This window comes from Haplochromis burtoni, unplaced genomic scaffold (genome assembly GCF_018398535.1).
Source record: "Haplochromis burtoni strain Fernald_Lab_line unplaced genomic scaffold, NCSU_Asbu1 Contig_4, whole genome shotgun sequence".
Taxonomy (NCBI): domain Eukaryota; kingdom Metazoa; phylum Chordata; class Actinopteri; order Cichliformes; family Cichlidae; genus Haplochromis; species Haplochromis burtoni.
Window position 1 is genome coordinate 3,259,278 of NW_024582365.1, and position 24,748 is coordinate 3,284,025.

Sequence of the window (24,748 nt, forward strand, 5' to 3'; positions counted from 1 at the left end):
TTTATTCCTTTCGATTACAATGTAAGAGAAATCCTGAGAATTTAGTAATTTAATGGCAATCATATTTTATCGTTGCTCTGAAGTCCTGAGCTGAAGGTGCTAAAGACTGAAAGTACTGGTCCATTTTTATCCTCATTTGAGTCGCTTTTTATTATTATTATTATCATTATTATTATTATTATTACTAACTAAACAAAAGGCACTGGAACAAATCAAAGTTTAGTTGACTACTTGCAAAGGCCAACAAGTCTGAAAACAGCACACATGCTGTCTAAGATGTATAATACTATTAAGATTCTCAATTGGTGTGTGTCAGACCAACCAAACTCACATATATGAACATAAGCCTGAAATATGTACACAAAACATGCACTGTGCTATTGTCCATCATCATAAACAGCACAGCTGTGGCTCTGCAGCAACATTAGAAAGCATCTCTCACACCCAGAGGCGATAAGGTCATCGTCTCACTGCTCCACAGAAACATATAGTTGATTCATACCTTGAGCTGGAGTTTTTCAGCATAAACAAGAACTGAATTTGTCACATTTAATCTAATATGTTGCTTTTAATTGCACTTTTATCAATGTAACTTTAAAAGGGTTTTTTTTATATTGACTTTGTATTGTCTCCGGCATGATCAGTTACTTGATTGTTGTGTTTTCTTTGACCTGTCACCCTGGACAGGATGTGCACTTCTGTAATCTATGGCAGGATGCAGGACAGTGACAACATCCACTTGTGGATTCATTATACAATAGATCGGCACTGTGACACTCAAACTGGTGTTTTCACCCCAGCTTCTTAATTATAGCTCGACTGAGGACTGTGAGGATGTATACACTGGGATTAATGTCGTCATACATGAAGAGTAGGGACACCAAACACTGTTATTGCTTTTATGTTCTATTTGTACATTTAGCAAGTAGGAAGGATATAATGAAATTATGTTTTTTTGGTTGCATTGTGAGAAATGTAGTAGTCAGAAGTTTTCATACACTCATCATTGTGGTCATTTTGGGCTGGTAGCTTCTCTTTGCTCACTCACTGGATTGCCCAACACAGAGCTACACCTGCTTGTTGATGACTGCTAAAAGCATTTGGTTGAGGTGGAATCTGTTAAGGAATATTTAACCAAAATATTAGCGGGTTTGTTATGTGTATATAACTGAGAGTGTCTGTTTACCTGTGTGGATTAGAGCAAATCCCCAATAAATTCAAACTTGTGCAACAAATTCTTGTTTTTTAAAGCCATTAAAGATCTATGCTGTGCAGGTTGAAATATGACCCTTTTTAATTCATTCCATTTCCATATGCTTCCCTGAGCTTGGCACTACAACATTTTTAGGACATTTAAGCATTGTTAAAAAGGGCATCAAATCAATCTGATATCCAAACCAAAATCTCGATATCTTTACTGCATGTAAAGAAAACCCCCCAGCTCATTCTGAGGGGATCGTGTGGAAGGCTCTGATTAATTTTTCATGCAACCATACCCATGTATTGACCCATATATTGCACTAAAGTGAGACTACCTCTTCTGCTTAATTTTTTTTTTTATATTTTCAAGTGAGGTAAGCAAAAGCACAAACAAAGTTTCCCACCGTTATAGAAATGCAGTCTGCTTCAGGCTGGAGACTAAAGTGGACAAAATTCAGCAAAAGAAATCCCCAAAAACAAAACCAGAGAGGGACTCGGACCACCCTGAAAAAGTATTTTACTGCAATTTATAACAGCAAAGACACATGAAAATATTTTGCTTCTTTTTTTCTTTTATGTCAAAATTATTCTCCAAATGTATTAAATTTACGTCCTAATATCAGTATGTATCACTGGGAAATGTAATAAAGGTGGAACTGAAGTTAGGAAACACACACGCGCAGACGTATGCATGACTAAACATCTTCTGCAACTTTTTGTGATTCTAATCTACCAGATTTTCAGTTCAGATGGACTGACCGAGTGAATCGTGTATCTGTGCTTCTCATCACTGTTGGTATCCCTAAACTATCTGAATAGAAACCCTGCATCAGTCTGCTGCTGTTCCACGGTTATGTAATCCTGAACAGCATTGACCTCAGACATAGTCTAATCCTCCATGGTTAAACTACAATATTCTGATATTTCCGACATCAGTTTAGTGAACATTTGTTTCGTGCATTTAAAAGAAAATCTGTAAAACCTTCCTCTAAACCAGCTGGCACTTCACTTCAGCCCTGAAGTGAGCTTCTGGAAGCTCTAAGGAGGGTGGTGCAGGTGGGGTCCTTGTGTGGTTAGCAAAAAAAAGGAGGTCCCTTAATCTGTGAGTACAGACACTGACAGGAAGCTGATGAGGTTTTTTTTCCACTCCCTGCTTTCCCAGCAGTCTGAGCTACCGGAGCTGGCACAGTTCATGTAAATCCAAACGCTTAAATGATTAAACACTTCCACTTAAGACTTGTTTGTTAAACTGGATGGAGAAAATCAGTGTTCGACTTCAGCAACGGAGAATAGTCGGTTCTCATTGTCAGGTCATCCAGTAGTTTGGTTTTGATTAAATAACGCATAGTCCATGAACTATGCTGCAAATAGAAAGTCATCGTCCATGTAACACTTCCAGGTTTAGGTCTGTCTGCTTTTGAAATTTCATTCCCCTAAAGAAAAACCGTTTCACATAAAACACAAGAAGCATGAACTTGAATCCCTGCTAATCAATTCTACTGCACATGTACGAACTACACAATTTATAGTTAACTGGGCGAAACATGGTCACCTGTATGGTCGTGCAGGCCTCTGATTAACACACCAATCCTACGGCTGGTAACATTTTTACAAACACGTACATAAAACAAGAAACAGATGACAGCGAAAGTTAAGACGAGAGAGCAGACAAAGGTGTGCCCACAGGTTCAGGTTAGAGCAGGGAGCACAAGCAAGCAGCATGGAGTTAGTGCACAATGTGTACCGGCGCACAAAAACACACTGATGCAAGCTGCTGGTAAAGTGAAAGTGCAAACACCTCAAATCTCTAAATGCTGTAGTGAAGAAAATGGCATTCAAGTATCGAGGAATAAAAACTGCATGCCAAGTGTGTATGTGCACATGTACTATCCTATTGGTCAAACGTCTAGGTTTTGCTATGCTTCTCTGTTTAGTTGGTGATAGTAGCTTTGTCGTCTCAGTTTAATTGTAATTAAAAAACTTTATTTTAGTGCCAAATTTGCTTCCTTGGTGCAGACACTTTTATTTTTACTTCCCCGCATTCCCTCCAGACTTCCTGGAGAACGTAACAATCAGCAGTCAAGCTGAAGGTGATTATCAACTCCACCAGTAAACCCGAGGTGTCTTCAATCTATCTTGGAGCCGGTTCACATGAAAGAGGTGGTGTTGGCAGCATCTGACCAATCACAAACATGGCAGCAGAACAGCTGATTTTACAAAGGAAGACAAAGCTACAAAAGACTGGAAAAAATGCTACAATAGAAAATGTTTAGGTTAACTGACTTGTCATTATCAAAGCTCAATCATTAAGGCTCAATAGGATCTGACATATTCAGAAATCTGCACAAGACACTTGTAACCTTATTCTTTGAGCTGCAGCCCCGGCTGTGTAAAACCGTCTGAGAGCAAGGACAGAACAATTAAAAAACTGAATTGAAACCAGTAGGTGTGCAGATTTTATGAACAGTCAGTAATAACGAGTATTAAGTGTTCAGTTTTAGGATCAGACATGATTTTAAGCCTTGCAGAACAAATGAAAATAAATAAAATGGCTTTAAAACTGCTTGCTAGATAAAAATGAACATTAACGTTGCTCTTAAGGATCTATATTTCTCTAAAGCACGGCCTTCTCCTACCTGGATATTAAGGTCCACCTGTTTTTCCAGGACTGATGATGGCATTTTCCTGAGAATTGGTTAGTGACTCAGCGGTTGTTTCCTACGTGCAGGTTAGGTTCGCAGCTTTAGCTGCCATAGTGACTAATGAACCACCTTTGTGACTCAAAACTCTAAGTTAAACCTGAACCTTGCTAAAACCCTAATCCTGCTTTGTGGTTTAGGCCTTTAATGTGTTTGTCTCTTTAAGCTGTGTCCTCTGACTCTATGGCCTCATCACAAGCCAAGCAAGAGTGAATCCAAATCAAGCAACACAACAGACAGTGGAACAGAAGAGAAGCGTCACACAGCACAGAAGCCCTGAACAGACACAGCAACTTCTTCGTCCTACAGTTCTCCACCTTTGTGTTTGTGTGCACAGGCCACTTCTTGGATTCAAGGTTTGAGGGTGTATGAATTCAAGGGACCTCCTACTGGTGTTGCTAAGGTTTCCAGAGACTCACCAGTGGGGATAAAGGCTGGTTGCTGGAGCTGCATGTTAGCCAGGGCTTGCTGGTAGTGGAACATGCTGGGATTGAAGACGGTGGCAGCAGCTCCGTTGCTCTTCTCTAAGACAGGCCTCTTTGGTAGCGGCTGCACAGCCCCCGGGGGCAGACCCTGGCCATGAAGAGAAGGATATGAATGAAAGCAGTGGTTATCTTTCAACACAGGTAGTGATGGGTGTACAGAAAACACTCTCCCTGGAACAAAAAAAACAAAAGTAGATTAATCTGGTGTCATCTCAGGGTGAATATAAACTTTACCATTAAGATTACGTGGATGCTTTTTACCACCACAAGAGGGCACTGCAGTATCTAAGATTAACTGAAGTGATGTAAGGACAGCCCAGAGGTCAGGCCAAGAGCAAAATGGGGCTTCTATCATTTCATCTTCTAATGGGGCCGGTGCTGAACCATCAAAATGCTATGGAAGATAACCAGGATATATAGGTATAAAACCTTAACACACAGGCCATTAATGTGGGATGTGGCTGAAGCAGGAGTATGTTTGAATGACCCCACCTGATCTACAGAAGTAACACAGCAGCAATCCCCTTCTTTACTGAAGTTAAAACAATGTTACAAGCTAAAACCAAAACCAAATTACCTAGAAATGATCTTTCTAAGTCCTTTCACTTTAATGATTTGTATCTTCTTTCAGTAACTATAGATTACTCACATCGATGGCGTTAGTCATTACAGGCAGCTTCACTCAAAATAGTGAACGATATGGTAGAAGCAGTTCGATCTGAAGCAGGATATTATGATCTTACATTGTATCATTGAACAATATAGCACCGGAAAGGAAAATCTGCTGCTGGCAATACAGCCTGGACTTGACGTGACATGAATTGTCCTGTTTTTTACTGCAACTTGGACACTAATTTCAGTGATAAGTGTTTTGTATGTGGAGCACATATGCTGTCAAGAATCTTTGGCAGGGAAGCTTTAGAAGAAGCAGCAACTGTTGTACTCAAATAATCTTCAAGAACCTGATAAACTGAAAATTGTAGCTTCAGGAACACAAATCAAGAGAATAACATAGAATAACAAACTATTTTGTGAAATGCTGTTAAACAGCAGATACAGTTGGGTCCATAATTTGTAGTTTTGTATAAACAACTACAGTCGATTTTAAATCAAACAATCGAGATGTGATTGAAGATCAGATACCATCCATCCATTTTATACTGCTTATCTGGGTTCACGTCACGGGGGTAGGAGTCTAAACAGACAAACCTGGACTTCCATTACCCTAGGCAACACTTCCAGCTCATCCAGGGGGACACTAAGTCTTTCCCAAGCCAGCCGAGATATGTAATATCTCCAGCGGGTCCTCGGTCTGCCCCGGGCCTCCTTCTGGTAGGACATTAAATCATTCAAAAGGAGGCATCCTAGTCAGATACCCAAACCTCCTCAACTGACTCCTTTCGAGGTGGAGGAGCAACACTTCTACTCTGAGATCATCTCGAATGACTCAGCTCTTTATCTTATCTCTAAAGGAGAGCCCAGTCATCCTTCAAAAGGAAACTCATTTCCGACACTTGTATCTCTGACCTCATTCGTCTGGTCCCTACCCAGAGCTCGTGACCATAGGTGACCACAGGTGAGTGCAGGAACATAGACAGACCGGTAAATCCACAGCTACGTTTTTATGCTCAGTTCTCTCGACCACAACAGATTGGTACCAATCCAGCCCAGTCATCAGCAGGTGAGGCCTGTTTCCTTGTTACTTCATAAAAAACTTCACTTTAATTTTAAATATGAGACCCAAAGAGACGTAGAAAAAAACTGGAAAAATCAACAACCTGATCCATTCTTAAAAAGAAGGAATACAGTGGCCAGCTCAGCAACACCAAATGATAACAGAATGATTTCCACGATTAAGAAAAACAGCTTCCCAACATTTAACAAAGTCATGAACTTGCTCGGAAAGATAGACGTATCACTGTCAAGGTGTACAATCAAGAGAATGCAAACCACTGGTTACACTAAAGAACAAAAAGGCCCAAAAAAGTCTGCAAAGTTCTAGAAGTTTTATTTTGTGGGGGGATAGATAAAGCTGCCAGGAGCAGAGGTAGTGAATGTGGATGAGTTTAAATACCTGGGGTCAACCATCCCAAGCAGCAAACACACAAAAGATGTGAAGAAGAGAGCGCAGGCAGAGTGGAGTGGGTGGAGATGAGTGTCAGGGTGATTTGTGGCAGCAACAGTGAAAAGGGAGGTTTACGAGATGATAGTGAGACCGGATATGATCTTTGGTTTGGAGACGATGGCACTGACAAAAAGACAGGAGGCCAGCATGGAGGTGGCAAAGCTGAAAACTGTAATTCTCAAAGCGCTGATGCAATTTTTTTGTAAAACCCCTAGAAATGAAAGCTGAAAGTCCAAACTTCAATTACATCTTGATTCAACCCAGCAGTGCTATTAATTAAACAGAGCAACAAAACAAAAACTGTATCCGTGTCCAACAAATTATGGATTTAGCTGTATGGCAGAGGTTGGCTTGCTTTACAGTTGGCTTACACGCATGTTTTTCTTCTGAAAAACATGAGAATATTTTAATGCTTATTTTTGTTAAAAAGTACAGAGACACAGTGTCGAGGACGACTCACCAAGCCTGAGGACGGGGTGTTTTGACCGGCTTGGTGCTGTGCAGCCTTGATTCTGGCCTGCAGGTGAGCTGGAGGGTGGAAGTACTTGCACTTGTCTCGGCTGCAGCGGCCTTTAATATAGTCCATGCAGACAATGACCGAGTTCTCGTTGCAGTCCACCATGCCCGCCTCCAGGGGGTGAGCGTAGCGGCAGTCGTTCTCACCTCGCGTGCAGTTCCCGCGCTGGAATTCTCTGCAAACCTGGCGGGGCAGGTGGGAGCACCGATCAACAATCACCTTTCAGCGTTTTTCCACAAAACATAGAAACACAACAACTGCACGCTGGCTGCATACCTCCAGCTTGTCTGTGCGCACATGTTTTTGTGCGGAGGTGCCATTTCCCATGGCTGCCAGACCGGTAGGACTCCCGGGGACGAGCAGGGGAGTGCTGGGCAGCAGCTCAGGCATCAAACCCATCGCTGGGCCCATGTGGCTCAGATATGGACTGAATGCCATGCTGGGACTCGTTGCCAGAGAGGGTGTCACTGGGAATGTTGTCTGAAAGAAAGAGAACAAGAAAGAGACAATTTATGGCAGAGCTTTCAATAGGAGGCTTGAAGTGCTTGACTGCCAGCACTGCTTTTTACAGGAATAAGAACAATGCAGCTGCCTAAACAACTTCTACAAGCATGAAAAAAACAGCTGAGCAGGCAGAATACATAAAAGACTTTCAATGTCACTTGAGATTCTGCAAATTTTTCCTTGTACAGTAAGAAACTTTGGCTTTCAAACACTTTTTAAAAACAAAAAGGCTCTTTTTATTCCCTATTTCATGTATGTAAGAGGACAGAAATAACCAGCATTGATAGAGTGAAATATTATTCTACTCCTTGTTGTCTGTTTAGCGCACATCTTGCACACGGCACGGTGTTTTGATGACTGCATTACTGTAGAGTCATAGTTTAGGATGGGCTGCTCACTATGGGCTGCAGTTGTGTTCCAGGCAGCATGAACTGCATCTGCTGAGCCAACATGGCTGCCGCGGCCTTCTGCTGGATCAGGTTGTTCCTCCCATTGATTTCCAGCTGGGTTTTCAGGTGCGGAGGTGGGTGCAGGTATTTGCAGTTCTCGCGTGTGCAACGCCCCTGAAGAGGAGAGCGGAGACAGGAAGGATGAGCATAGAAGCTTTAAGCAGGCAACAAAAACTCACTCCCACTCAAAAAATAATTAAATAAATAAAAATCACCTCTTATCACAGCAACCGATTCAAGTTTAGCAGAGGAGTCATCCATATAATCAAGTGTAATTTGTTACACTAAACATCAAGGATCTAGTGTGCTTTCAGAAGAGTCCTAATGACTATGCCTTATAAATTTTGGTGAATAAAGTACTAATGAAGCCCCAGAAGAGCTTCTGCTGCATAATTCATGAGAAAAATGCAACTGCTTTGTAAAAGAGTTCTGACGAATATTCAAAGGTGGGTTTTTTTTAATTTCTCAGGATATAATCATTTCATTTTGTCATTAAGTCATTTTTTGAGGCAATGTGAAACGACAGGTGTTGTATTTGAGCCAGCTTTGGATTTTTCCACAGCAGAAAAATAAACTAAAGTGACAAGCGATAAAGCTGGAGGCTGATAACACATGCTTAACTCTCACCGTCCTCTATGATAGAGTCAGTATCTCCATCGGGAAGATATCAGCTCAAAAATAAAATAAAATAACCTATTTTCTGAAATAAGGGAAAAACATTGCAGTGCATGAGTGAAAAAGCAAAAGCAGTCATTACTGGAAAAAATAAACTCACAAGCCAAATTTGTACATTTTGACATAACAGAGGGAAGGAGATATGAGTCCCCTGGGGGTTGTGCCAGGAAGGGTATCCGGCGTAAAAATCTGCCAAATCAAACATGTGGAGCTACCTGCTGTGGTGAGCTCTTGTGACAAGGAAGCAGCCGAAAGTGGCTTTGATATAACAGATGAATTGATACAGAACAGCATCAGCCAAAAAAAAGCTGGTCTGCAAAGAATCATGATATCTTCAAGAAGCATTTCAACTATGAGTTAACTGTACATAGGCCTATAATTCATATATGCAGACTAGATTTATAAAGTAAAGTTGGGAACCAGTCCTTACTAATTATTAATTTCTGTTTGTGATTTTTCTTTTCTTTCTAATAATATATTAAAAAAAAGAAAAAAAAGAAAAAAAAAGAAAAATCATAGATACGATAATCTACTGAACACAGAGACACATCCATCAGTACGTGAGCTTATGTAATAAGCATCTTTATTTGTAACTGATTTCCTATTCTTGAATTCTAGCCTTGGTTAAGAAAATAGCTGCAAAATTTGCTGGGTGAGTTTATTGAACGTCACCTGGACGTTCATGTTGGGGTTTCTAGCAATGTAGGTCTGTACCAGAGTTGTTTTATATCAGTCTTTTAGTAATAAGAACAAAGGGAAGTGAATATACCATTTTTAAAGTGAGAGAAATGAAAAAATTCTTTCAAGGTAACAATGTTTCCAGCAATGTTGTGAACCATGTTATTGTAAATCAACCACGAACTGCCAGTCAAAAAGAACACTGTGTATAGATTTAAACCAAGTACACCTGACCACAGCACCTGAAAAGGCACAAACCTACCAGGGACAGAAACTGTTACCGGGAGGGTTGCTTTTGCCAAGCCTGTGCCATCACCAGAAGCAGTGTAGGTTACAAAAGCAAAGCTCAGCCAGCACATAAAGAAAAAGCAGCCTGTTTTCCTGTGCAGAATCACCATCCAGTACTCTTTGCACTGGTTTTCACTGAAACTGCTGCAGTGGTACTTTAACAGATTGCTTTGTATAAGGAGTAAATAAGTCAAATAATGCATTGCTTTAAAACAAGCATTTACAATTGATAAGCTGATCTGAATGATCTAAAATCTGCCAAGCACTTTGATTGATCTTCTTCATCTAAGTTGATTTAGCTTTAAGTAAACTTAAAAAGGCTTTATATTGGGTTAATTCTAATTCTATTTATTTAATTAAAATGCAGTTTAAGTTCCACTACGGCACATGAAACCAATGTGCTGCACGGTGGGTTTATAACTGTTGCTAATTCACGACCCTTGTCCCTTGTTGGGCTTTTACATTCACATTTTACAACATTCATAACATAAATCAACATATATAAAACCACAATAAACTATAAATACATAGTGTAAAATATAGTGTAGAAAAACAAAGAATTAATATAATTTCCAAAAGTATTGATAATTATAAAATTATAATATAGTTATTTAAAATGACTACAGCTCTGATTTACCACTAATCCACTCTTGACCTTTATGTTAAACATTTTATATCTGTAAATGTGCTTCACAGATTATAATCTTTTATGCTAATTGTCCAAATTTAGATGCGCAATGTGGTATTACTTGTGATGCCTCTAGAAAGAATCTTTGAAGTCAGTCATTAAGGAAACATAAATGAATGAAACTCGATTCATTTCTTTACAATACTACAATGATGTCACAGCTGGCTTTTTATCCATAATTTTCAGAGTGTGATTGGATATTTTCACAACTTTTCTTCTTTAATGTGCCATTTCTAATCAACAGAAATGAAAATGTCAGGGGCTTTATATTAAAACAAACATTTCCAAATATTACACAGCTCTGCATTATCATGGAATAGAAATTAAAAGATTATTAAATTGGATAAACATCGCAGGACACCGAAATGCCAGCTCCAGTTCTTTTTTTTAATCTGATCATCTAATGAGACTACAACTCAGCTGGTTCTAGCTACACTCTGTAATCAATGCCATGGATTTACAGATGCAACTGAGGATAATCTCATTACTGCACAATACGTGGATATTTTGAATTTATCATCTCAGAAAACTGGGAAAAATTAAAGTCATAAATTACCAGCGAATCTTATCCTGCATCAGCAGCCGTGGCCAAAACCCGTTTTGATCAGAAGTCATTCTTCATGCTCCTTTTTACTTGTCATTTCTGGCTTTTTGACAAACTCTAAATCAGATTTGGATCCATTTATCTAAAAGCAATCAATTTGGCCCAGAATGCCGTTAAAGCAGTGTCCTTGCTCCCTGGCAGACTGTGGGGAAGGTGAAGATGGTGCTGCAGGAACACTGCAGGTCAACGCACACTCAGAGGAGAAACTGCAGTCTTCATTAAACCCCTGGGCTGACAGCATCTGTCTGCTCCTGCAGATGAGTCGTTAACCCGCTAAACTACCTCCGCTGAGCCTCGGCAACATGCTCTGTCATCAAACCACACCCACAGAAAGTCCCTCGCGTTAGGTGATCACGAGCAAACCAAGAGCACTAAAGCAGAGGACAATAATACAATCTGAAGACAAGCTGACGTCATGGTGCAGAGGCTCTGATTGTGATGGATAACATGCTGAGATGAGGGCACATAAAAAGGGTGTTAGCAGCAGGATAACTCTATAAAAATAGGGGGAAGCCGCAGTGTCTCTTCACCAGCATCCACTCACACAACCTCACACAGCAGACAAAAAAGCACGAGAGCACACAGCAACGCAGCCGCCTGAAAACCGGTCGTGATGGTACACAGGCATATAAAAACACTCTCGCCTACACCGGAGCAAGCTTTGCGTCAGCAAGCTGTGTGTTTAGGGATGAGACTGTAATGAAGAGAGAGTCCCATGAGCCCAGCATGCCTGCTCCAACTCAGAGGGAAAGAAAAGTATCTATTAATGAATCTAATGGTGCATTGACGTTATGCATTGCACGATCCAGACAGAAACACAAAGAAATAAAGAAAACTTTGATACAAAACCTTTATGAAAGCTGTGACATCTGGGTTAGAGAAAGAGGCCAATGAATAGCGGTGCTGAGGAGAGTACTAGGTCAGGAATCTCCTTTTGGTAGCCATGGCAACACACTACACAACACAGAGAAAGTCCCTGTTTGTACAGTAGTGTGCTGCTGATGCGCAGAGAGAAGAGAGAGCTAGTACGTCGATAAAAAATAGATCACAGCGCAGCTCTACTCTGTGGCACACAATGACAGAACTGCACTGTAAACAATATTAACATGAAACACAACTGATGCTTTCTTTCAGTTAAAGACGACCTGTTACGCTCATTTCCACCACTTTTTTTTATTCTTGGACTCAGCTAGAGTGGCCTTTGCATTGGTTGCCAGTTCAACATAATCCATCTTCTGATTGGCTGCTCTTCATAAACACAAGGTTAGAACACCAGATAAGTGGAGCTGTCCCTCATGTGGCCCAACATAACAATATTAGGGATATCGCAGTGATACAAACACATATGTAATGCCAACATTGCGTTTCTTGCTAAGTCTGGTAAGACTGCAATAATACTGCTCTGTATCTGCAGAATAACCAGAGTACATGGAGACTTTTCTGCATTAATATCAAACATAAATACTATGCATTTTACTGATGTAACTATGACATCGTTATTAGATTATGTTGGCAAATCCAACTGTTTAGAATATCAGTGTAGCATTCACAGTGGTATTTGGTAACATTGATGCGATGAGGGCCTGGTCTTACGTTTTTACTTACTTTGTTGTGTAAGTTCTCACTAACATCATGCAAATGAAAGAATAGAAACAGCTGGACATATCTACCACGAATGTCGTTACCCCCCGGGCCGGTCTTTTCAGCTGGTCTCAGGGTTTTGAGTAATTTTTAAGTTTAGGATCCTTGCTTGTTTTTGGAGGTACTCTCAGTTTGATCATTCCAGGGTTTTTTCATTCTTTATTTTGTTTATTGCTAAACTTTAATTTTCAGTCATTCCTTCGGATTGTAAGGAAACACTTCTGGTGATATTTTAATTCTAGTTTTGTAGTTTGTATTTATGATATTTTATTAGTCCCCTCGGTGTTTCAGTGTTGGCATTTCCCTGTTTCACTGTTATTCATTTTCTGTTTTACTTTGGTGATCATCTCTTTCCGTGTTAAACTTTTAGTTTAACTTCCCCTCCTGACCCATTGTCGTTGATTGTCTTCACCTGTGTGATCACTCTTGTGTTGTTACCCTCTTTCATTCAGCTCTCTTGTTACCTCAAGTGTATGAATAGTCCAATCCTTTACTTTAGTCTTTGTCTTGCTGTCTGTTGATCTTCCTTTGCAGTCACCATTGTGTACTCCTGCATGACTTTTTGACTTTGCTACTTTGTTTATGAGTTGTGTACTTCCCTTATTATCTCTTGTATATAAATAGTCCGGTCCTTCTCCTTAGTCTATGTCCTGGTGACTCTTAATTTTCCTGCGTATTCACCATTGATTTCGATTTTGGTATATCAGCTTAAACAAATGGCTTTTGGTCTGCCTCCTGTTATCCTGCCTCAGTCCTCACCAGTCCTACAATCCAAATTCATAACAGTGAAGTGAAACCACACTCGTGATTGACAACTTATTAACTGATTAGGATACCTGGATAATCCTCCTTTGTGAAATTTAGAATGACCAAAATTTACAAAATGAAATTAATATTTTATTCAGTGTGGCCTGAAATAAGTGACTGAGCCCATGAAATCCTCGGAAAAATATTCCCAGAACTGTTCAACCATATATATGGCCACCTGGTGGCCGTCAAAAAGTTTAATGTCAGTTTAAGAAATTTCCTTACTGGCTTTGCTTTTCAGATCAGGAGGTAATGTCCATCTTTTATATTGGGTCTGATTGAACCATGAACCTTGGCTCAGACACATAAAAAGGGTGTTAGCAGCACCCAAATATTTTGGGGTATTGTTGGTTTTTTTGGACAAAAAAAAAATCGATTTCAAAGAAGAATTTGGCTTTTAAACTTGGATATTTTCATGCGCTTCACATTAGGTTAGTTGACCACAAAGATTAGTTCCTAAATCTAAATTGCATAAAATGTTGTTAGCTGCAGTCCTTCGATGATGTCATTCAAAGGTGACACTGCTATTGAATCATCTTTAGGTTGAAAAGTAGCATGGTGGGTAGATGCAGTGCCTACATTAATCATTTGAGATGACAGCAGCACTCCAGTTAACAAGGTAAAAAGAACTAGGCGGTGGGTTCAGACCAACCAGACAGAGCTAATGGAGGAGCAACAGAGAATGACAGCGGTCGGCTTGGGCCGGCATGGAGATGCCAGATATGGGAGGGATGATGAGGAGGGAAGCCATTAGAAATGAAATTAACAAAGGAGGGAGGGGTGGGCGGGGAGCAGGAGGAAGGAGCGATGCTGTAGAGCGGCTCTGCCTGGGACAGCGCGTGACGCTTCCTTGTTTTTTCTAGTCAGTCGACTGAAAGCAACAACTGTCAGCTGAGCACAATCCCGAACAACAACGAAGACAGAAACACTGGCATAGAAAAGATGGTTTCACACTCTGTGGCGGCACTGCATGTTAAAACCATCTGATCTGACCTTCGTCACCAGCTTCAGCTCTCTCTCAGACTATCAACGTGACCCTGGAGCTTCAAACAGCCTCTTCTTCCTGTCAGTGAGACCAGTACAGGGCCAGGCTGTTGCTCGGTGCTAAAAACAGCCGTGCCACTCAGGAAGATCAAACTATCCAATGGGTATGCACTCCTGTGCTGTTGCTAGGCCCCCTCTCTCTTTCGCTCTCTCTCCTCTCCAACTCCCCCCTTCTCTGGAGGACATAACACAGAAAAATGGCTGAATAATAAATTCTAACTCAATAAACGAGGAGACAGCAGCTGCACTCAGACAGAAAGCCCCTTGTCCGAGTTTCACTTTTTCACTGAGGCAAAGCTGGTGGACAAACATGCATAGATCAACACGAATGCACGCGCACGAGTGGAGCAACAGTGTATTCTGGATTTTAGCATAATTGGCCATTGAGAGATGTAGCTCCTCTAAAATGCACCACGTTTCAGACTGTTTTTACACAGCGTGCGAGCAGCGCTAGTGTTGTGATTCTGTGGTAGAGGAGCGAGAGGGGGTTTGGAAAGCAGCGGCAGAGATGCTGGAGCAGTACAACCGACTAGCCCACATCAGAGGTGGTGGAGGAACAGAGAGCATCAGCTGAGCCGCTTTACGAGAAATTATGCCTGGTCCGAGCGGAAACAATAAATATCTGGAAAACCAGATGTCATTCCCTGGTTTATCTAGCTACAAATAAACACAGAATCTGTATTTAGTTATTAAGAATCATGCCTGGTTATACCAGTTATACCATGGCCAAAAAAAATCTGGCTGAAAGGTTTATGACCCAGACAGTAACCAGACACATGTTTTTTCACCTCTAAATCAATATGGTAACATTAAACTATAAGTTTTTTTTAAAAAAGACAGTATTTTACATGGAGACAGTAAAACGGCTAATTAGCTAATGTGCTTATTTGGGGGGTGATATTTGAGGCAGCCAAATGATACATAGTAATTCATAATCAGAAATAATAATTAAAAAAAACCTTTACTTTGTGATTTTCAGTTTAAAATATAAAGCTACTATCAAATGTCACCAGACATAACAGAGCTTTTATTGTGAAAATCTAGGCTACACCTAAAATTGAATGAAAGAGGTATAACGCCACATTATACGAAAAAATTCAGCTCTTGCTACTTTAAACTTTGATATTAGTTCAAGAAAAGCCAAAAAAGTATCCAAGTAAAAAAACCAAAAAAACCAATAACACACAAACTTTTTTGTTTTTTGATATTAAAGCAAGAATTGCAACTATATTAAGATATATTAACCCTGACATCTGAGCCACAGAGGAAATCACTAGTGCAAGATTATAGTTTTGCAGCTGATGACAATTTATATTAATTAAAACAATTCTGATATTAATACTGAATGATATTTTATAAACACAGGTATAAAATTGCACAGCTATGATAAAAAGTGTAAATGCTGGGGTTTTTATTAAAAAACGATCTATCCTTCACAAACTACCACATCTTTCACAAGCAATTCAATGTGAAGACACCGCCTGACTGCACTACGGTCTGTTCATGCTACTCTGCTGCATGTGCTGCAAACACTAATAAGACTATTTCTAAATTACTCCAAGCATATTTTCTCTATTATGTTCTTTGGGAAAGAATTATCATAAAGTTAAAAGTTATCATATAAAATGGCGCATGTAGGAAAAGGTAAATATGGTGTCTCTAATACATCTGTAATCGCTCAACATCAGCCAAGAAGCTGACAGACAGACAGATATGCAGAATGTATCAGCTGGGCTCTAATCTATTACAGGTATGGAAATGATTGTCAGCAGTTCCTCTTTATCATACAGTAGACTATCTAAACTACAGGGTGTTTCACTATCACAGGTTTTTCCTGGCTTCCCAGGCCTTTTGGAGACTAACTAATGTTAAGTACAAATAGATAAGAAACTGAGTCAGTGTTACTTCACTTAACAGAATATTTTTGGCATTTGTGAAATAAAAATATATTTTAGTCTTGAGTAAATGAAACTGCCACTCAGAATAACTGGTTAAAAATATTCTGTATCGCAGTCTCGGTGGTTTTCCTTTTTGGGGGAAAGGCCAAAATCCTTTTGGTGGCCCTGAATTTTCTTTCTTATATATATATATATATATATATATATCTGAACAGGGTTTTTTTGTACCTCAAAATAGGCCTTTGGCCACAACTTGTCACAAACAGTGAAAGGAAAGAGTCTTTGTTACCTTACTTACATTAAGTTTATGCACTATGCTGTTATTTCCGGCAATTCGATAGACGAAAACGTACTTTACAGTTAAGTAAATAACTCCCAACTTAAATAGCTCAAAAGAATTTTATTACAGTCTTGGTGATTTTCCCCTTAGGGGGAGGCCAGACGCTCTTTAAACCATGATGACGTGTTCTTATCTTAGCTAAATGGTGACAAAATAAAATATGTCATTTACAGCTGTTTTTCTCATGAATTAAAAAGGCCATTGTGGGACGTGAAAAGAACACACTTTTCCTTCATTATACAATTTTTTAAAAAACTACAGAAAAATGTTACTAAGACTTGAAATAACACACATCCCTATACTTTCCAGGCCCAGAATCACAGAGATGTACACTATAAAGATAAAATTAGAATATATTGTTAAGTAAAGTTATAACCAACTGACATAGTTTAATAGGTTTAAGGAGTGGACCACGCAAATCCTAACGTATCGCTACGTGATGTGTTTTTCCTGCTAAAGACGAGCAAACTCATTTGAAACACTGCACAAAATCCTGGTTTGTGTGTACGTCAGGATGTGTTTATATGTCATTCAGCTATATAATACTTCACAGAGCCAAAAGCCATTGACTAGCTTGACATGAAGCACAATGAATGTGTGGAAACAAACAAGCTGTATTAGAGCAGCGTGTCTGTAGCACAGTTACCTTGAGCGAATCAAAGCAGGCGATGACTCGGCCGTTCTCCACATGGCAGCTCCGTGAGGGATGTGCAAACTTACACTCAGCGTCAGACCGCGAGCAGGTGCCTCTCTGAAACTCACGACACACTTCCAAGGTCAGCCATTTGGTGTCTCGTCCCATGGTCATGCTGACAGCCATCAGAGACGCTCGCAGACGCTGTGCAGCGGCGGTGGGCAAACTGACGGAAAACTGTCTGATGAGAGCAAGGGTGACTAATGGTGATTCAAGACAAAAAATCCCCCAGCACAACACAGAGGAAACAGAAGCAAAAATATTTTCGGTTTCTCCTCAGTGCAAATAGGCAGCGAGTCCTTTTGGTTGGTGTATTTTGGGGGATGTTTATTAGTTCTTCCTGGGAAAAGTGGCAGCTGAAGTCTCACTGCAGTGAGATATATAGAGGGGCTTGACTGCGAGCAGAGGCCAGCTCTGTCTCAAAAATAAAAGGAAGAAAAAAAGGAAACTAATCTGAGGGCATCACTCTGGCATGTCGCTTGGATCGCAGAGTCGCCGAGTGTGTGCATTCACCTGTATCAGCCCGCTGTAAATCACCACTACATTCACGTCAACATGGCCAGGCTGGGGCATTCACTGTAGTTCTACTTTAGTTATATTTGGGCAGCCTGACAAGGAAACTAAAGATTTCTTTAGAGCAAAACAAAAAACAAGAACAAAACAAAAATAAAACAAAAAAAAAAGACAGACAGTCTTACACGGAGATGTCTTTGTAATGATGAGACGAAGTGGCTGCTCAGCTCAGGGTATGCTGGGACTGCAGCTCAGCAATGTGGGATGGATGACTCTGTGGCTGTCAGGATAAAATACAGCCTCCATTCAAGGCCAGACACACACCGTCCCGCTGTAATCCAGCAGACTCGGCAGACGTACCCTCGCAGTAGGCACTTTGGAGTTCCACTTCCTCCTCTTACTTCAGTCTCTTTCTCATCCCTCCTTGTCCGTTTCCTATTCTTCTGCTGTCATCCTCCTCCTCCTCCTCCTCACTGACCTCTCTGCTGCATGTCCTTGCTTGCTGCTTTGCTGTGGATTGCAAAAACAGAGGAGCGTTAACAAAACACCAGCCTGTTGAGGAGAGAACGTGACTGTAGAGCTACAACCTGGTGTGGAGTTTGTTTAAACGGAGGGCGACGAGGATCACGAGGCAGGGAGGGTGGACGCGAAACAGCCAAAGAGGAGAAGACGAGGGCAAACAAATAGGGTAGCAGGGAGGGAGGCAGCGGTGAACAGGAAAGGGCAAGCTACAGTATGTCTTGATTAAGTGATACAAGAGAGGGAGAGAGAGGGAGAGGATGGAGGGAGGGAGATTGCAGGCAGTGGAGACGTCACTTTAACTCCGGTGAGCTCCATGGAGCAGAAAGTAATTGACTAACTTGACATGATTCACGCAGAAACACACAGCGGATAGAGGTGTCCTTGAAGTGGCACAGGTTGGCACGCTGGTCCACACAGATGAGTGCCAGACAGTTATTAATGCGAGGGGTAGAGACAGGAAAAGCAGAGCCAGGGCAGAGAGAGAAGGGGTAGTTCATCACAACTGCAGCTGCTGTGCTCAATGCAGAGCAGCGGCCAATCAGGCAGACTCTTACAGGCAGGCAGGGCACGTGACTAACCAATGACAGAGCAGTTTAAAGCTCAGCTCCTCCCTTCACACAGCCTGTCCTTGTTCCTCTCTGATTCCCCCACCCCTCCTCACTGGTACAAGCACAGTCATGGCAGTCATGGCTGAGCCACATGCTAATATCCACGCTGTACAAGAGCCCTGAGCTGAAACCAGACAGCTCAGTCTTCTCACAGATGTGGAGGAGTTATCCAAACTGTGCACTCTGCTGCAGCATGATGCAAGGATGATGCATGCAGCCTGTTGTGCTGCTCACTCTGAAGGAGCAGAGTGACGTGTCCAGACACTAAGTGAATACAGATACTGATCAGAGAGGTGACACATGCACACAGAAGAAACTAGCAGCTTCTCAAGGGAAGAGGAGGTCCAGACTGCATTTTGGGGGGGACTTTTTAAAATTGTAAATTGAAGAGAAAGAAGACTATGCTGTTTAAAACCTGAGTGCATGTCCAATTAATTAAGAACAGAAGAGATGCAGGAGAGAAGGAGTGCAAAATAAAAAAACAAAACAGGGGAAGGAGGACAGGGCGTTGGAGCAGATATTATCAGTCCCTGCGTCTGATGGCGGTAGACACAGACGGAGGAAGCGACGAGGGGGGGGAGAATGTGAGGGAACGAGTGTGTGTGTGTGTGTGTGTGAGCATGCAGATACACAGCCCAGAAGGAGAACACTGCAGCAGAGTGGGAGACGGAGGGATAAGGGGGAGGTGGGAACTGAATTGATACACCCACCTTCAAACACAAGAACAAAGACACATCCCAGCCAAAAAAAGAGGAATGAGAGATGAGCAGGTACAGCAATTGCTTTGCTTGCTTTAACCACTCTGCTTGTCTGTGCCTCTTCTCTCCTCTCAGCCTACCTATAGATCGATAGAAACTTTTCTCAGGGGCACAAGGCAAGCACCTCCTCCTCCTGCAGCTCTGCCTGTCCTTCATTCAGGTCCACATCAGTGTCAAACGCCTCTGCTTACGCACATCCTGACGATGCAGCTCAGCAATATGCAACACACATCATCAAAATGCTCCTCAGCAACACTCCTCGCGCTCGCCACACCAGACACCAAATGGCGCACAGTTGCCGTTACAACCATTCTTGGAAAGCTGCATTGAAAAACTGGCTCTCCTCCAATGCCAGCCTAGTTTACACTGCACTGGGCAACTTTGAATATACACAGGAACAATTTTTTACTTCCTCATACAAGCTGCTGGGACTCTGCTTTCCTCAGTTTGCCTCTTGCCTCTATTGAGGCCTTTATGGATACAGCAAGACAAAGGAAACAGTTAAAAACAGAGAATTAAAGCCATGGAATAATGTGTAAGTGGGTTAAATGTGACATGGCCACTTGGGGGTGTTGGTTTGTTTGTTTTTTTACAGCATGGTCATAAACAGACCAGTGAGCGCCTGAGTTAGCAGACCTGACATTTTGCAAGTGATAAAGTAACTTTTATTAATTAGTTACTTATAAGTGGGAGCTGCTCCTACATCACCGAGCATGTAAATGTAGCTAAATGGAAAAGAACAGATGACTTTTACTGCAACCTAAGAGTATCAAATTATTCAGAAGTACTCTGAATGAACTGACAATCCTTTCCTTTCCTAGTGGATATGTGTGACGCTCTTCTTGCACGCTAATACTGTGAGCTACATGCAAAATACTGCAAAATTCCCATATAACCCTAACAAACTAGTACATACTTTAACACTGTAGGTTAGTGCACGGCTGTGCATGTTAACTTAGTAGGCACCACTGCCCAGTATCCTGGCAAAACATATGGTAGGGGACTATAGTAAGCAAACATGTACCTGCTCATTAATACTGTTGGAAATTTTAAAATGTCATCTTCATCAGAAACCACACATTTCTTTGCAGAAATTTCATGGCATTCATTCCAATAAGTGTTAAGCTACTTCTTTGTTGCCCTGTGATGGGTAGCTTTCCTGTAATAAGCTCCAACCACTTCACGGCCTTGAATTAGATAAGAAAGCTGGATGAATGGATGGATACTAGAGAGAGGACAAAAGGTGGATCAAGTCTGAAAAGTGAAGCTAATGTAAGAAGTGCCCGAAACCTGCATTATTTTTAATGGTCCATAGGGGACAACCTCTCTGGTTATAAAAAGACTTCTGGTTGTGTAGAAGCCTATGAGAAAAAAAGTGCTTGGCCAACTTGATCTATGTCCTCAGTAAACACTTTCCTATTGACTTTATTGAATAAAATTTTGAATTTAAAATCCATCTCATCACATGCAAGGTCCCGTTTTACCTCAAAGACCTCATAGTACCATATCACCCCAGTAGAGCTTTTCATTCTCAGACTCCAGGCTTACTTGTTCCTAGAGTACTTAAAAGTAGATCGGGAGGCAGAGCCTTCAGCTTTCAGATCCCTCTTTTGTGGAACCAGCTCCCAGTTTGGATTTGGGAGACATCCTCTCTACTTTTAAGATTAGGCTTAAAACTTTCCTTTGTGATAAAGCACATAGTCCCTCAGCTGACCCCGATCAGGTGACCTTGAATTCTCCCTTAGTTACACTGCAATAGGTCTAGGCTGCTGGGGGTTTCCCATGATGCACTGTTTCTTTTTCACTGACTATGTGTTAATAGAGCTCTTGTCATTTAATAATTAGTTATTATTAATCTTTGGCTCTCTTCCACAGCATGTCTTTTGTCCTGTCTTCCTGACCTCACCCCAACCGGTCATGGCCGAGGGCCGCCTCTCCCTGAGCTTGGTTCTTCCAGATGTTTCTTCCTGTTAAAAGGGAGTTTTTCCTTTCAACTATCGTCACTCATAGGAGGTCAACTGATTGTTGGGGTTTTCTCTGTATTTTGTAGGGTCTTTACCTTTTAATATAAAGTGCATTGAGGCGATTATTGTTGCTATATAAATAAAATCGAATTGAAAAACACTGAATTTATGAGCTGAACTGTAAATTATAATCACAACAACACACTTCAGCATCCGTTGGCCTGTTGCTGTTGGTAAACTGATGTCCTTTATGTAAAAAAAAGTAAAATAAATAAATAAATAAGACTGGTAGATGTTATGTATATGCTAAAAATGGGTCAAGCGTTATCCCACTGCAAGGTGGTTGCTAAGCAATGTGATGGCATCATAAGGTATCAAGCACAATTTATCTTTTGTATAGTAAACGTTATTGTGAAATAAAATGGATGGGGTATTTCTATGAGGTTTTACAGACACGTAAATGCCAAATATCAGGTCATTTTAGCCTGTTGCTAGGAGGTTGTTAAGCAACGTGATGATGACATAATATAGGGCATAGCCAAGAACAGGGGCTGGCAATACATCTTCCCAAGAGGCCACATGACAAAGCTGAGATTCTCGTGGAGGGCCACACCTATAATTTGAATTTAATTCCGCTCAATGTTAATTTTAGTTCTTTATAAGCTTATTGATGCGGCCCTCTACAACAGTGCCAGTTTCATATGTGGTTCCCTTAAGGAAAATCAATTGCCCACCCTTGGCTAAGAGCCTTCAGGGGCCTAAGATTTATCTGTTTTCTAAGTTTCGTTGCCCAACTCCTGATAGCGTAGAAAGACTTTGCAGACAAGGAAACAAACACACAGTCAGACAGACAGAGACTTTGTGTATTATAGTCAGATTATTAGAGTCGGAGAGGAGGATAATCCAGGACGCACCACGATCACTGGAATGAGCATGCACTGTAAGTGGTTTCTTTGTCAGACCCACACCTTTCCTCTTCATATATAGCTCTAAAACATCATGAAAACACTTGAAACGGTGTAAAATGGTCAACTGGTCAACCAGGACTCATTAACATACTACTGCAGCTGAAAAACTGTAATCTCTGTTAAAAATAGTTCAGGCTAATAAGACATTGACATATCAACAGTCTCAATATGTTTTTAAACACAGTCTAGAATTGACATCTACTGCTAAGCTGCTTTGTTGCAAAACCCGACCTACCACAATAGATCTGACAGGAGGAGACCACAAGGCACACGAGTCGAACAAAAAGCCAGTGAGCACGGAATGAAGGAGCAGACAGAGTGAAAGGGTCGACTAAGAAAAAATGAAAGAGAAAGAATTTGGCTTCAAAGGTTCTTACACCTAAATGCTGATCAGGAAACGTGGGTGTGATACTGCATACTTTAGTTTTATTAATGTTAATTATCTGCTCAAACACCACAGATAACAAAGTGCTGTTCAGTGATTAAACATAATATATCCAGGAAAGGGTTTATAATGTGTATATTAAAATAATAATGTCTTAATGAAGTGTATATATGCACAATTACATTGACAAATAATCCCATTTGCAATGTTGGGATACAATGACTTGCTGTTTAAAGACTAAAGCATGAATATAATGCTTATAAAAAGTAGATTATGGCCATGCTGACACACCAAGAGCTGGAGGTAATCTACCTTAAATCTGGTTGACAGATAAACTGATTTTAACTAATGAAACTAACTTTCTTAAAATACACTTCCTTGATCCTCTGATTAATTAATGATTTCCAGATAATTTTTGTCTTCATCTTTTCACTCATGTTGTGACTAAAGTTCATTTGGAGGCAAGCAATTCTTTATAGGTCAATTCATAATCAACATTGGCTTTTTCACCATTGTGGGAATGTTGGATTCACTTATTTTGCTTGTTAGCAAGCAAAGAAACTGCGTGCAGGTGAACAAAGGAAAACAACGTCAACATTTTTAGACTTGTGAAAAGAGAAACTAAAGTCTTCTAAGCAGCTCTGCTGGGAATCTGCAAAAGCAGCAGGCACGTTTAAGCTTCTGCAGGTCTGCTAAGGCCCGTCAGAATAAGTGGCAAATAAGACTGCGTGAGTTTGTGGACACCACTGCAAGGTCACAAAGAGTCAAACAACATGATGATTAAGGGCTTTTTTTAGATAACTCTTAAGGGGGAAATCTAATACTATATCATCTGTAGTGGGAACCAGAACATTGACATCATTTTGCACTTTTGCTTAAAAAATATTGATCAATACAAAAAAAAAAAGCTGCTGATTAGTTTTCTGGCAACAAATTACTTTTATTTATGTTTTCGGATGCGCATTTTAGACTTTTACAAAAGATATGGGGTAGAGGATGAGCCCACTACAATGAGGACTACAGTCGTCAGTGTGTGGGGTCACCTGCGCAACCAGGGCTACAGAGACGAGCCACGATTACTTTCTAATTAGAAAACTGATGATCTGCATTCCTGCTTAGTTAAAGTCGAGCTGAACAAACGAGTGTACTTTTTTTTTTACATAAATAATCTCAGCTGATGTAGCACAAACAGGTGATTACAGGGATGCAGCACGGTGAATAAATACAGACTGCCCTAGTTATAACAGTGATTAAACCGCTGCCTGTCCTCCAGGTTTCTGCAGCGAGCAGAGGGGCTCAAGGAGTCAGCAGGTGGGGGTCAACACGTAGGTGGCTTACGGATGGGGGAGGACTGACGCTGGCTGCTGTAGACACCAGCGCACTGCGTCCGTCATCAAACAGGGTGCACCGACAGCGTAACCTTCACCGGAGCTCTGACGTCTGCATTATGTCTGGCCCGTGGGCCGGCTGTCACCTCGACAGGCACACTAGCAGGTAGCCTAATACCAATAAAAATGTACGAGATACAGAAAAAACAATCCAGTGTTTCTTTTGCATAATGGAGCATTTTAGTGTTTTCCCCAGCGGTCCAATTTGAGTGGCTTAAAACTGACCTTTCTCTGCTGTTTTGTGTTTATTTTCAGTCGTTAAAAGCTGAGTGTTACTGGTTAATGCTGCGTGTTGACAGAAACAAC

The 24,748-nt window shown here is 41.0% G+C and overlaps 1 protein-coding gene across 6 annotated transcripts in view; it reads right to left on the reverse strand.

Annotated features, from left to right (window-relative positions):
- mbnl3 (muscleblind-like splicing regulator 3) overlaps positions 1-24,748 on the reverse strand; it is a 36,221-nt gene that overhangs the window by 9,483 nt on the left and 1,990 nt on the right. For 3 of the 6 annotated variants that reach the window (XM_005913305.2, XM_005913306.3, XM_014334466.2), the window contains exons 2-6: positions 17,289-18,359; positions 7,929-8,093; positions 7,303-7,506; positions 6,970-7,209; positions 4,319-4,472 (exon numbers count right to left, since the gene is read on the reverse strand). In XM_005913305.2, the coding sequence (XP_005913367.1) occupies positions 4,319-4,472; positions 6,970-7,209; positions 7,303-7,506; positions 7,929-8,093; positions 17,289-17,462 (937 nt within the window). In that variant the 5' untranslated portion in view covers positions 17,463-18,359. Of the gene's footprint in view, positions 1-4,318; positions 4,473-6,969; positions 7,210-7,302; positions 7,507-7,928; positions 8,094-17,288; positions 18,360-18,436; positions 21,566-24,748 lie in introns of those variants that run through there. The other 3 variants (XM_014334450.2, XM_014334458.2, XM_014334443.2) reach the window with 3 other exon arrangements.